Source organism: Anomalospiza imberbis, chromosome 21 (genome assembly GCF_031753505.1).
Source record: "Anomalospiza imberbis isolate Cuckoo-Finch-1a 21T00152 chromosome 21, ASM3175350v1, whole genome shotgun sequence".
Classification (NCBI taxonomy): domain Eukaryota; kingdom Metazoa; phylum Chordata; class Aves; order Passeriformes; family Viduidae; genus Anomalospiza; species Anomalospiza imberbis.
In genome coordinates this window covers 2,498,349-2,512,625 of record NC_089701.1, presented here as the reverse complement: position 1 = coordinate 2,512,625, position 14,277 = coordinate 2,498,349, and the positions used below count along the sequence as shown (strand labels likewise).

General features: G+C 41.8%; 3 protein-coding genes across 3 annotated transcripts in view; 2 read left to right on the top strand and 1 right to left on the bottom strand.

Moving 5' to 3' along the window:
• GPSM1 (G protein signaling modulator 1) overlaps positions 1–3,646 on the bottom strand; it is a 102,989-nt gene extending 99,343 nt beyond the window's left edge. Inside the window, exon 1 of the mRNA XM_068211054.1 lies at positions 3,621–3,646. Within this exon, the coding sequence (XP_068067155.1) occupies positions 3,621–3,631 (11 nt within the window). The 5' untranslated portion in view covers positions 3,632–3,646. The remainder of the gene's footprint in view (positions 1–3,620) is intronic.
• Positions 1–3,948, top strand: part of LOC137486088 (uncharacterized) — a 20,383-nt gene extending 16,435 nt beyond the window's left edge. The window contains exons 9-12 of the mRNA XM_068211062.1: positions 1,790–1,887; positions 2,266–2,376; positions 3,261–3,394; positions 3,871–3,948. Coding sequence (XP_068067163.1) covers positions 1,790–1,887; positions 2,266–2,376; positions 3,261–3,263 — 212 coding nt within the window. The 3' untranslated portion in view covers positions 3,264–3,394; positions 3,871–3,948. The remainder of the gene's footprint in view (positions 1–1,789; positions 1,888–2,265; positions 2,377–3,260; positions 3,395–3,870) is intronic.
• On the top strand, positions 3,630–14,277 carry LOC137486421 (centrosome-associated protein 350-like). The gene is made up of 10 exons (XM_068211734.1): positions 3,630–3,641; positions 4,105–4,292; positions 5,516–5,603; positions 6,369–6,583; positions 7,715–7,898; positions 8,085–8,244; positions 8,982–11,329; positions 11,695–12,036; positions 12,376–12,519; positions 13,355–14,277. Exons 1-10 carry the CDS (start codon positions 3,630–3,632, stop codon positions 13,538–13,540), a joined length of 3,867 nt encoding a protein of 1,288 aa, XP_068067835.1. The 3' UTR covers positions 13,541–14,277.

Sequence of the window (14,277 nt, the reverse complement as noted above, 5' to 3'; positions counted from 1 at the left end):
ACAATTAGGAAAATTACATTCAAAAGAAGGGGAAAGAGATCAGAGCAAACTTTTTAATCACTTTGAGGTCAATACCACTGGTTGGGCTTTGGTCAGAATAACAAGAGCATTGTTCAGTTTGAGGCACAAGTTGAAAATATTTGTCAGGTTTTAAATTATATCCTAATAGATGATCATATTTCTGACTGGCCTAGATATTAGTATTAAAGGCTACTCAGACAACTTAGCATCGATAAATATAGCTTGTAACTTTTTTTATATAGGATGACCTTATTTATTAGTATTGAAGGAGCTTTTGAAAGTACTGTCTGTGGACCCACTGAAGAATTGTTCACTTGTCTTTTTTTCCATTTCATTGCTTAAAACCACTAATAAAACTTCCCTATACAAAACCCAGCTTTTTCTTCCACTCCGTTTTCCTAAATAGGTCATTGCACAAAATCATCTCTAGTTAACTATCAGCATTAAAGAGTCTGACTCAGTCCTCAAAATTAGAAAGACTGGCTAAAACGAAAATTCTTTCTAAAAAGATGAACTCTTAATTTGGCATGTCTACATAATTTAGTATGATTTTGCCTTTCCAAACCACCCTCCAAAACCAGGAAAGGCCCATTACCAAAAGAAAGGATGAGACTTCCATCCAGTCTGTTGACTCTGAAAAGGAGAGATTTAAGAGAAGCCTCGCATAGTACCACTGTAGGAGGAAAGTGAAATCTGCAATCAAGCTGTTTATAAAAACAGAGCAGCATTCTAATAGAAAATCTGTACCAGGCTCAAAGATTTAATATTTTATTTCACTCACACCCACATAAACACAAAACCCATCCTGGCTTGCAAACAAGCCCACATCTCTGCTCCTTCTGTGTATACAGACACTTCAGTCTGTAAAGCAAAAACAAACTCTGCATGTCAGGGGCTTATCCTGCACCATGGGGTAATTTAGATTCAGGTGACCCAGATAGAGACAGAGATTTTATCTCAAGTTTCCAAATCAAACCTATTTCTATTTATGACCCACACTTCCATTCATTTATGACTGTGGTGCTGTGACAGTGGCACAGCACAGAATAAACACATAACCTGTTTGCATAAGCTGAGCAATTCATCTGAGAAGCTCAAGCAGCCAAGAACATTTTGCTGGTAAACATAATATCAGCTGCACTGTCATACACAGGCAGGGGAGGCTCACTAAGGAAATAGCAGTGAAAAAGGTGTACCTGGAACAAGAGGGACAACTTCCCCACTTTAAATTGAAAGCTTTTTTCCAGGGGTTCGTGTCCCTCTGTGACAAAAGAGAGAGGAAGCAGCCTGCATCCCAATACAGATGAAGGGGACATGCCGGATGCTGCTCAAGTTCCCAAAAAAGTGATTTTTTTTCTCATGGGAAACCTTGTCACAAGGTTGGGAACTTTCTCTTTTTGTACCCAGTGGCTCTGATCCTGTTGGTGCAGCAAAGAAGCAGTGGGACCAAGAGTGACAATAACCCACACTCTGAAATTCAGGCCTAGAACAGGACTTGTTCCTCATTCCTCTCTCCTTAAGTCCTGACAGTTCCCAATACTTGCAGGACTTTATGCTCACACATTTCTTGACAGGATGTAGGCACTGACATTTTCCTTCTACAGTTATGGTGGTAGAGGTAAATGTATGCAGAGAAGTTATTTCAGTAATAAAGGCAGATGTCAGATTTGGGAGGCTTCCAAAAATAGGCCCAGGGAGGATTCAAAAGGGAAATGCAGTCAGAACAATGTACACATTCCCTTTGTGATGATCCCCTAAACTTCTGCAGGTGAGGGAGATTTTGGCAGCACAGAGCTGGAGGACAAACACAGGAGTCACCTGGACATTTTGAGGCAAACCTCCTTACTACTGGCTCACAAACTGAAGGTCAGTGGGAAACCTGTGTAATGAGAAAAGGGAATTCCAGTTCTGCTGTCCCAGGGAGAAGGTGCTCCCTATCCCCACATTCAGGTGTGCTTAGGCCATAATCAGTTGGCATCAGCTGATCTGAGTCAGGTTTATAAACCCTATGGACTATAAAGGTGAGGTGCCAGCCCTCATTTGCTCTTTGGAGACCTCAGTGTAGCTCTTGTGGGTAAGAGGATGTTGCTGTAGTGCAGCCAAAGCAGCATTTGTGCTGCGTGCCTGGGGCAGCAGGATGTGGCAGGCGCTGGCTGTGCAGCTCCTGCCCTTTGCCCCCCAGCTCCCAGGTGTTGTGTCACCTGGTTAACAATAGCATTTACAACATGTCACTTGCTAACACAGCTCCAGCAGCAGCAGCAGAAACATCGGCTCCTGGTGCTGAGGGAGAAGGCAAAGCAAGAGGTGGAGGAAAGCCACAGGTTTTTGAGGGACCTGCTGCAGCTCAGTTCAGAGGTAAGTTATCATTTCAGATCCTGGGTTAACAGCTCTGGGCCCCAACTCTTATGAGAGCAGTTCCAACATGCAGCAATTTGTGAGCTGCTGCAGCACCTTACCCTCACATGCCCACAGAGTTTTCTCCCACCCCGTTAATTAATCAACTCTTTAGGCATTGTTGGTGTAGGTAAAGCATTCTCTACAACCAGGGGCTTTCCAAAGATGATGAGGAAAAAAGGTTTAAATGTTTTGCTTTTCAAATGGATCATTGAGGCGTGTGACAATTTCTGTGTGTGTAGGACAGCAGGAATTCCAAAGGCAGTGATCCTTCTGTGACAAGACCTTGCCACACAGAACAGACACAGAGAGGACACTGGCTGAAAGGTGACCTTGCTGCTGGCAGCTACAGGAGGTAGGATACAGCAAGGCACTCCAAGGATTTCACCTGTGGTTTCATTATGTTAATATTTTGGGGCACTAAAGTATTGTCATACAGTGTTTTTCACTCTGATTATGCCCAAATGACACTATTAACACCTTTTCAATGTTGTAGGAGATCTTGTACTTTTAAAAAAGTAGAAACCCCTCTGAAACTTGTGTGAAAAGTATAATTTTCTTCATTTTGCTTTACTATCATACCCTTGATATAAATTAGAACATTGTATGTGCATTTTTATAATCCATTTAAAGTGGCATAAAGACTTGAGAATTGCTTCTAGGGTCTTATGGATGCAATTACCAGAAAGGCACCTTTGCACAGGTAAAACTTTCAGTATCATATAAAAATGAGCAGCATTCTGGTTTGAAGAGATTCAGTCTCCATGGAGGACTTGGCTGTGAAAGCAAGGAATCAAAATATCTCTGACTGCAATAATAAAATATTTCTTTTTTCTTACCTTCAGTAATCAGGAGATGGGTTCACTGAGACATTATACATTGAAGATAGAAAGAGATCCCAGTCCAGTGGATCCCAAAATATTGGGAGAAAGAAAACCTTTAGGAGGAGGAGGTTCATATTGCTCAGTGCTTCAAGGAGGTGAACATGATGTTAAAGAATTTGGTGGTATTGGGAAAATGCCCCATTCGACCGGGTCTAGAACACAATTTTCTAACTAATTTTTGAAAATTTTGACCTAAATATTTATGTTTATGCTTATTTAAGCTATGGCCATCTGCCTTTGCACTCCTGGCCCAGCCAAGACAAACATGTTGGGAGCTGAGAGTTATTTACCCTATTGATGGGCCCTTTTTAAAATTTTTACCTGTTTGCCATGATTTCACTTGTAAGGGAGGTTGGTGTCCATACCTTGCTCCTGGAAGTGTACAGCTGAGGGATGACTCCTCCAGCTCCTGCTGAGGGCAGTGCACGGGCTTGGCTGACAAGTATTTGTCAAAGGCACCTTGAGTTCAGATATGGATGTTAACTTGTACTGGGGGAGTTGGTTTTTTGGGTTTTTCAGGTATTTTATTTTTGGTGACATTAACTCTTTGCCTTGGGCTCTCTGCCAGCAGATCCCAGGCAGTCACAGCACAGCCATCACACCTCGAATCTGTTGTCACCTTGGGTGACTCTACCCCACGGGAAGAGCTCTGGGGAGAGCAGTGACCCGGCCAGTTCTGACAGCCAGGTAACACCAGCTCTCAAAACAGTCTGAGGGGTGCTTCTTTCTCTGGGTTGGTTTTTTGGTTTTAGTCCCTCTCTCAAACTGCTCACCCGATGATGCCGATACTCTGCTCTGTCCCCAGCGGAGTGCAGCCATTCCACGCTTCGGAGGCTCCAGCACCTTCCATGGTTCCAGCCTGGCCGTGGTGGAGCAGTGCCTGAGGGCAGAGGAGCTGCGGGCTCGACACCAGGCAGTGCTCCTGCAGCTCCGGAGAAAGGCTCTGAGGGAGAGGGCCAGGGCTGAGCTGGCCTGGCTGGGCCACCGGAGACGGTGAGGGGCACGGGGGGCTAGGCCGGGACTGCTTTTCTTCCTTTCAGGGGAACACAGTAAATGTAAAGTCTTCTTAGAAAGCAAGTAAAGCACGAGGAAAGGAAAGGAGCCTGCATGGTTTCAGTGTCTCCAGAGTGGGGTTCTGTTGCAGCCTTCTCTGTGGTGGTGTGAGGCACCAACTGTGCTGAGGAGCACTCAGGGATGGACGGTGAGGGGCGTCCCTCAGCACGGATGAGGATGAGAAGCGCTCAGGGATGGATGGTGAGGGGCATCCCTCAGCACGGATGAGGATGAGAAGCGCTCAGGGATGGATGGTGAGGGGCATCCCTCAGCATGGATGAGGATGAGGAGCGCTCAGGGATGGACGGTGAGGGGCATCCCTCAGCATGGATGAGGATGAGAAGCACTCGAGGATGGATGGTGAGGGGCATCCCTCAGCATGGATGAGGATGAGAAGCGCTCAGGGATGGATGGTGAGGGGCATCCCTCAGCATGGATGAGGAGCGCTCAGGGATGGACGGTGATGGTGTCCCTCAGCATGGATGAAGATGAGAAGTGCTCAGGGATGGACGGTGAGGGGTGTCCCTCAGCACTGATGAGGATGAGAAGTGCTCAGGGATGGACGGTGAGGGGTGTCCCTCAGCATGGATGAGGAGCACTCAGGGATGGACGGTGAAGGTGTCCCTCAGTATAGATGAGGAGCACTCAGGGATGGACAGTGAAGGTGTCCCTCAGTATAGATGAGGAGCGCTCAGGGATGGACGGTGAGGGGTGTCCCTCAGTATGGATGAGGAGCACTCAGGGATGGACAGTGAGGGGTGTCCCTCAGTATGGATGAGGAGCACTCAGGGATGGACAGTGAGGGGTGTCCCTCAGCACTGAGCAGGATGAGGAGCCCTCAGGGATGGATGGTGAGGGGCGTCCCTCAGCATAGATGAGGATGAGGAGCCCTCAGGGATGGATGGTGAGGGCTGTCCCTCAGTGCTGACTGGACTGAGACACTGTGAGGAACACCCCAGTGCTCAGGAGACTCCAGATGCTTCAGGAGTGGTCCAGGCACCACAGCCCCAGGTGAGATGGCTCCTCAGAGTGTCTTCTGAGTGCATCAGAACTTTCTGCTGAGCCTTCCATGCCTATAGGTGCTTTGAGAGGAGCTTTGCTCCCATCCATAAATTCAAGGCATTTAATGATCTGACTCTGATTCTCATCTTTGTGATTTCCAGTGTTCTGGAAAATTTGCAGGATAGTACTGGAGCCTCTGCCATGGCAGCAAAGCAGCACAAAATCCTGATGGAGCTGAAATGGGAGCAGGTAATGCTGCAGTGAGAGGAGCTGGCATTCATCTCATATCCACAGGGAGGATGCAGCACAGAGAGGTGTCTGGAGTTGCTAGAGCAAGTGGGGTTTGTGTTAAATAAAAAAACAATCATCACTTTGCATCTATTATTCTGCATGTTTCCTACATACCCACAGTGAGGTGGCTTTTGTGCCAAAGTCAGCAGTCTGAAAATCTTGGATAGAAGAAAACAACTTTTTTTTCCTCTTCTTCTACCTTACTGTTATTGTGGATTTTTCTATTTATGCCATAACAAACAGGTCATATAATGTAGGCTTCCACTGATTTATGCTTGTGTTGTTGAAACATATTAAATTAATCTGACAGCTAATTTTATAGTCTTGATTATTCCACTATGCTAGGTTCATAATTACACTTGGTAGTCAGAAAATTTCCGTCCTGCTCCTTACGTAGAGCGAGCCTCTCATTTAAGTAAATGAATTCTTAGAGCAAACCTCAAGCATCCTGTAGTTTTGAATGATCTGAAGACAACTCATTTTTAAAGGTCTCACCACTTGGCATGCCATCAAAACATCCCTTTACTTGTCATCAGTTTTCACAGGTGAAACCCTGTTGAAAAATAAAACTGCAATTTTTTTAATAAAAATGGAAACTATTTAATTTTCAGGGTATTTTGGGATTAATAGTGCCCTATGTGAAGAAACATTATACATATTCTTAAGTATAGCTCTTCATTATCTTTTTTCTGTTAGGTTCTTTTGTTTCTCTGCTTTGTTTAGGAAGAAATCCAGCACCTGAAAAACATCTACAGGGCAGCCCATCAAGAAAGGAAGCTTTTATTAAAGCAGCAGAGAGAAATCTTAATGATGCACCATTCAACAGCACAACTCCAGGAAAAGCTGCCCAGTTTGGCTGGAAAGCAGGAGGTTATTAAGTCAGGGAGTAAAGACAATTGTGTCCAGTTAAAGCATAAAAAGAGCAAGGAATATGAGGGGTAAGTAAAACTTTTCTCAGTGATTGCTGTAGGTAGGACCAAATCCAGGAGACAGGTATGTTCTAGATAATGGTGTGAGCGTTAGATACTCCAAACAGGAAGTGTATGATGATAAATTTTTAAAACTTCTGTGTTCAAGCAGTTGAGAAATCAAGATCACTGCTTATCATTCTGTGCAAATGGTGATTTCCTCAGGGCACCTTTAATGATGCCACACAACTGCTAATGATAGTTCATGCTTTCATAGTGGCTTTTAACTACAAACCCAAACACTTTGCAACTATATATTAATGGGGCTTCACAATACCTATATGGAATGAGTAAAAATGCCCTGATTTAATTGGGGAAATTCTCTCCTTTGTCACCCTCTGCTCTGAGCCTCTGTATCACTCAGCCCCTCAGAGCTGCTCCGTGCTTCACTGAGGATTTAACTAGAGAAGGATTTTGTAATACACAGGGCTAAATTTTAGGCTTACACTGAAGCACAGAGGTGTCATGTAAAATCCTACAGTGAGATATAATTCAGGAGTGTAATCAGACTGAGAAATCTCCGTCCTGCTGTTCTCCAGGAGCATCCCTGTCTGCTTCCTGCTGGGCTGGAGGAGCTGAGCTGTGTGAATGAGAACAGCATCCACACTGCTCAGAACAAAAATCTAGTTTGCTTCAGGAAGAGGAAAAAAAACAGTTAAAGACATATATTTATCAATATGAATTAAACCTCTCTTTCATTCAGTGTTACCCAGAGCTTTAGCAGGGTGGTGAGTCAGGTATGTGCATTTACTTAAGTCCCCACAGGGGAAGGCTTTCAAATAAATCCCTGCATGGAACTGATCTATTATTCATGGTGTTATTGATTACAAGTCAGAGAAATCTTTAAAAGGTTTCTTGGCTGTGCTTTCACTTCTTATTACTGACAAGGCTGCTCATAGGAGAACAGTGAATATTGGTGTCAGTCTGGAGCAGCAAAGGGCTGGTGGAACTCAAATGCACCCAAATTCTGGCTGATTGTCCATAGATCTCTGTCCTGTGTAGGAGTGCAGAGTGGTGATTATGCTATTAATCCACCTGCATGGGTCTGTTCATATTTTATACTGATCAGGAATGAAGCATTCATTGTCTAACTCTTTACAGCGTTTCTACTGAGAACAAGGAATCACTGGTACAACACCAGAAACAGGTGGAGGAGTTCCCAGGTTTGGAGCAGTCCCTTAATGCTCATGATAATGTTTTCTTACCTCTGGAACCTACAAATTCAGCTGGAATGGAATCTGTAGCCACACTTGTTACAAGAAAAGGCCAAAAGTGTGTATTTCTGGTAAGGAACGCCTCTGCAATTCCATTAATGCCCAAAGAAAGGGTGTCCCAGATTACTTTTGCCTTTAAATAGGACCAGCACAAGACTCATTTGGCACTTAGGAACATGTAGTCAAAATAAGTGTGTCGGTTACATGCACTTTTTCCTTAAAACATTAACTCTGTCTCCTAAATATTTACATTCTAGGAATCTGTGCTGGAAGAAAAGGCACTTATTTCAAACCCTGATCCTAAAGATAATGAAGATAATCTATGTGGCAGAAAGTACCCAGTGAAAGGCTTGGGGATGCTTCCTACTTGGTGTAACTTATGCCCGGTTCAGGCAGAAAATACTCTTGAAGGAACAGGTCAATCATATTTAATGCTATTATGTCTAATCTGTTTCAACTACTTCAATCAAATTTTAATCCAGACAGAAAAAGAAGACAATCTTCTCATTTATTACCAAAATGTCTTGCTCACTATAACCAATGTATAAATCACTGCTGGGCAAGATACGGTGGGGATCTCTCAGAGGTTTATTAAGAGAGATGATTATACTGCTTCCCCAGAACAAAATCATAACTTACTCTGAAAGTGTCATTAACAATTTGCTCTCTTTTGATACAGTTTTTCAAGAATTTAAGGCTGTTCTTTTTAAAAGAACATAGATCAGTTGAAGATAGACTTGGACAGGCCATGCTGGAGTTATTTTTGTTTCCAGGTTTTATCTGCAGCTCATATTTCTTACTCTTAGACAGGTGAAAAATAAAACTGTCTGTTTATATGTGAGTCAGTTACATCATTTACATAGTTCTGGGTATGCATAATTTCTGTAATATAAATATTTACATATTGTGGCACTATTTCCTATTTCTGTCATTTTTCTAATGAGCCATCTTTCTGCATTTCATAGAATCACAGAATATCCTGATTTGGAAGGGACCCACAAGGATCATAAAGTCCAACTCCTAATTTACTCCTAGATATCATTGTGAGGAGCATGATAGATTTGAGTGTTCTAAATGATCTATCAGCAAGCTCTTCTATAAAATATTTTTCTTATAAATGCTGATTTTTTTTTTAATTCTTTTAAATGTTGCAGGTAAAGAAGTGGAAGTGCCTGTCCCTTCTGAGATCCATCAGGTGGATGCCAGTCAGTGTTTGAAGCATTTGCACCACATTTCTCATGAAGCTTCTGATGAACTAAATTTAAAAGCATTTTCTGAGGGATTAACTTCCACTGAATCGCTGTCCAAGTCAAATAATTTCTTTTTGAAATGTGAAAGTGCCAAATCAGACTCTTCTCACTCAGAATTTCAGAAAGTGTCTGCAGTTTGCATCAGCTTCTCAAAAAGTTCCATTTCAGACCCAGAATTAGAGCTGAAGCATGGAGAGGACACAGATGTCAGTGTCCCAGAAGAGTTTGTCTGTGACAGTGGTGATATGTTTGCTAATCTCTCCAAAGAGATGCCAATAGCAATAAGCAATGGAAAGGTAACATCACCTAGTGACAAACACAATGAATGTGAGCTGCCTGAAGATGACAGAGCTGAGACTTCATCTCTCTCCCAGAAATACCCTGGAGATGTGTTGGATCATGGCTGCACTGATCAACTGCTTCCCTTCATCCCAGCAGATAAAGCAAATGCCCTCAGAACTGAATCAGCACATTGCTCCCAGTCTGAAAACCCTTCTGAGGGAGTGGATGAGCCACACCTGGGTGCCTCACAAAGCTGCAGCAGAAATAAGCCCTCTTCTCAGGAGAGCCCAGCACTGGGGAATGATGCATCTGCCAGCCCTTCATGCACTGATGCAACCTCCAGTAGTGATAAGGGTCTCCCTCCAACTGATGAGGATACCTTGTCAGAAATGCTGTGTGCTGTGGATGAAGTATTGTCCTCTGGAAGTGCTGACTTGCCATCCTCTAACAAAAAGGATTTGTCATTTCCAAATGAAGATCTTCCTCCTCCCCCTTTAGGTACAGATGCAATGAAAAATGGTGATCCTGCCTCCAGCACGGATGATTTCCCATCTCCACCAGAACAAATGACAGGCTCAGAGCCTAGTCAGGGCATGGATGAAGATATATCACTGGAAATGGATGCATTACCCCCATTACCTGATAACACTGTGCCTGAAGAATTTCCCCTGCTCAGTACAGAGACAAGTGGTGCTTTTTCAACTCAGGATGGTTGTCTCTCAGAACAATCTACATTTACAGCTCTTTCCAGCTGTTTATCAGAAAAACAGCATGGAGAACAGGAGATGCCTTTGCAGCATTTGGAGTTTCTGCCTGTGTCAAATACAGGTTCTTCTGATGGAAGTAAAAGTCCTCAATTCCCAATGAAACAATGCAAAATGTATGAAAAGCTGCTCAACACCGAGGAGGACAGTGATGGCCCATTGTCATCATTTGAAATTGGGCACAGAGTGTTGGTAAAGCAGAGCCAGCCTGGAACTCTGATGTTCAAAGGCCAGACTCATTTTGGCAGTGGCCACTGGGCTGGTGTTACACTGGACAAAGCTGAAGGTGACAATGCTGGAACTTATGAAGGGGTGAAGTATTTTGAGTGTGCTCAGGACCGTGGGGTCTTTGTCAGACCTGATGAGATTTCACACCTGTTTGGGGTTAACAAAAATAGTTCCAGTTACATGGGGAATGAAGACTTTGACTCCTTCCATGATGATGATGACTCCCTCAAAGGAGACTGCAACTATTCTGAAGATGATGAGCAGAGAGTGGGGTTTGCAGAGGAGAAAGCAGAAGACACAAACAGTGCAGGAGGTTCAGAAGTGCAAGAAAACCAGTCTGGGTTACACAGTGCCTTGCTGTCTGGAAAAGGGCAAAAGTTTCCTCATTCCAACCAGAGTAACAATAATGAATTCCTCTGTCAAAAAAACTTAATGTGCTTGGGATCAGATAAAGAAAAAACAGAACTGGCACAAATAAAACAAACTGTATTTGCAGATGTTCTTCCAGAGAAAAGCAAGACAGATGAGGTAAACACAAGCAAAAATATTTGTTGCTTGGTAGAGGATCAGAAAAGAATTAAACTTGCTGATGATATTGCAAGTGAACTCAGTAAAAAACTTCTGTTTGACATTTTAATTGCATCTTCTGAAAGAGCTCAACACAAATATAAAAGTGCCTTTGAAAAAGACATGATGAATTATGGCAGTGGCCTGAGGCAAGAAGACAATCAGAAACCATTTCCCCTCAAAGAAATTTCAGTTGCTGCCTTATCTGAACCATCAGCAAAGGTTTCTGATGTTTTACTGGGTGATTTTGATACGCTTTGCATTCATGGTTGTCACACAGTAACAGACAGAATTGTAACTAAATTTATAGATGATGCAGTTAAAGAATATAAGAAGATTAAAAGAAAACACAGATCAGAAGCAGACAAGATACTTCATTTATCTCCAGAGACTTCTCCAACCACTTTGCCTGTAAGTACAGTGAGAAAGTTTTTATTTCAAGTGCTGGCCCTGAAGCTGGGTCTATAGAGGCAAGAATTTGTGTGGCCCAGTTTATCATCCATAGAAATTATATCAATGTTAGGAACCAGGTTGCTCACTTAATGTGATCCATTCCTTATTTAAGGAGTTATTCTGTATCCATTGGATAGTACGTGTATGGTCCAAACAAAGAAAACGGGGCTTCTTTATTGGAATTCTTAATAATACATCAGTAAGCCTTTCTTTGAGCCCATGAATAAAATGGTTTTAAGTGTAACCTTCATCAGTTGCTAATCATCTCAATACCTCTGAAAATATGGAATATATCATCTGTCTTTTCTTTTTCTCTCTTGAAGCTCCTCTTAAAAATCCTTGATGCCAGTGTTTTTGGAAGCTCTGAAGATTTTGATCAGCCTAATTCTGACCAAAACATGCTGGTGAGACAGACACAAAAGCGATACTTGTACAAATCAGACCAGTGGCACTCAGCTCCTTGGAAGAAAACTGTGGAAGTTCCTCTTGTGATACCACATAACAGTTCTTATGTTAAAAATTTGTCTGCATATGCTGTGGAAGAATTATGGACCCCAGAGAACATAAAATCAAATTTCAGGAACATCAACGTGCCAAAGTACTTGGAATATAGTGATCTCTCAGGGAATGATTTGGAAGCAGAAAGCAAGAGGATGTATAATCAGGTATTTTTAAAGCACTAACTGTTAATTAACTTTTGTAGTGTTCTGGAGGCTGAATCATGTTAGCTAACACTTAGTGTTATTCCAGTTGCTAACACTAAATATAACTAAAGAGACACTGAAAGGTACTGCCAGGAGTATTCTGCAATTTGCTGCAGGATAATTCCAGTAGAATAAATGTCCTTGCAGACAGTCCAGACCTTTGCCAGAGTTCCACCATAAGACCTTGTACACCTGACCCAGGGTCTGGTTGGGTCTGTTCAGGAAAAGCTGAGTTCCATGGAAAGCTGGGGACTGGAATGCAGTTTTCCTGACTTCAGTGTCCTGCTGAGTTTGTTACAGGTTATATTTGATTTGAGCCGTGAGTTGCTGCGTGCAGAATATCAAGTGACTGCAAAGCCAAATACGTTCCCATGGATGAAAAAAGAAGGGGGATCTCCCTGTTCCAGGCATCTCTGCAGAAGGATGGATATCAGAGATGTCAAGGTATGTTCTGGCAATGGAAAGTACAGGAAAGAGTGGAAAGAACAGAGACTGCAATGGCAAAAAGAAATGTGGAATTTGGGAGGATTATGGCAATGTAACTGAGGTGATGGGAGAAGAAACAGTATTACCCTGAAATGTCAGAATAAATAACTGAGGTGATTAGTCAAAATATTCCATATGCATGGGGTTAAGAATGGGAATGGGCCTTTAAACTCTCCTATTTTCTATGTAACCTCTAAAGTAATATTATGATTAAAATGTGTTGGTTGGTCAGTATTGACCAGCTACCTCTAGATCAGTCCCCTAAACTTTGGGATGTTTCTGGACTTAAATCTGGATCATCACACTGGTACCTGTCACTCATCTGGAACCTTCACAGCACCAGAATTCTTATGAGGAGAGTTCTTTTCAGCCTTCTTTATTTTGTAGACATTTGTTCAGGGTGGAATTATTAAAATAATGAACCTGGAAAAGAATGACTTAGAAATGAAAAGAAAATTCCTAAATATGACCAAGTATGGAAACTGTAAGAGAGACAGAGTGGACCTTATTCTGGTAAGCAGAATTTCCAGTGGGGACTTGTTTATTTCCTCTAGATTTAAACTAGAAATTCTCATTCTTTTGTGAGAATCACATTTATTTAAATTAACTTCAGAACTTCAAATAACTGCCTTTAAAAAAAATTGAATTAATCCAGTATTTCCAGTTCTTGTGAGTGGTTTAAATTAAATAAATTAATGATGCAGATGTAAAGTTGTTGGATTAGGTGCAGTGTCTCAGTACTTCTGTGAAGCTCTTCTTTTTGAAGTAAAAATGTTTCCATGTTATATTTTAGATCCAGGAGCTCCGCAAAGAGGAATGTCAGTGGACTTCCTATGGTGATGATGAATTAACAGTGAAGATGAGGATGACTGAAGCCATATTTGATAGCTTGATCCTTGATACAATCAGAGTTCTTAATAAGATTTATCTGAAAAAAGCCTGTTTGAAAGGTGACTGTGCACCATCTTTTTTCTTTTAATATGCTGTGGAACTGGTTAAAAGGAGCCTGGAGATGGCTTCAGAGAGGTGGCACAGGGAATGGCAGGACCTGGAGCCAGACAATCAGGTGAAATGTCTATAATTTTAAGCAAATGAGGCAAATACTGATGTGATGCACTTTAAATTGGATATTTTTTTCTATCAGCACCTTCAATTCCTAACAATTAGATGTTTGCCTGTAATTGGGTTATTTATCATGCAATTCACAGGAGCCCATTGAAATTTTACAATATCCAAATGTGGGGTGCTGAGAGTGCTTTAATAGGTGAAAGAGAGGAAATCAATACTGCTTTTGTATTGGCAACACTGGAAAAATCAAGATTTTGACAAGGAAATAGAAGCATTTCCTCAGCATGGTAATTGTTCACTGTGCTAATTGCTGTAGTCCCACCTATTTTGTATTGAGAAAATAAAATTTTTGTTAGTTCTTCTTAAAATACTGTGCAAATATTTCTTACTGAAATTCAGAAACAGTTCATTATTGAATAATTGATTGTAAAGAGATCAGATTTTTTTTCCAATCCTATTCAGAGTGTCTTCCAAATAAAATTAAAATCAGGATCAATAAAGATAAATTATATATAAAACTTAAGATTTAAAAATACAGTACTTAAAATCAGCTTACGGGAATAGAAAGCCATTTTATGTTAGTATTTTTAAATGCTGTTGCCTTATTGGTTTTTTGTACTTGTTTTCTGAATAAAATATGATACACAT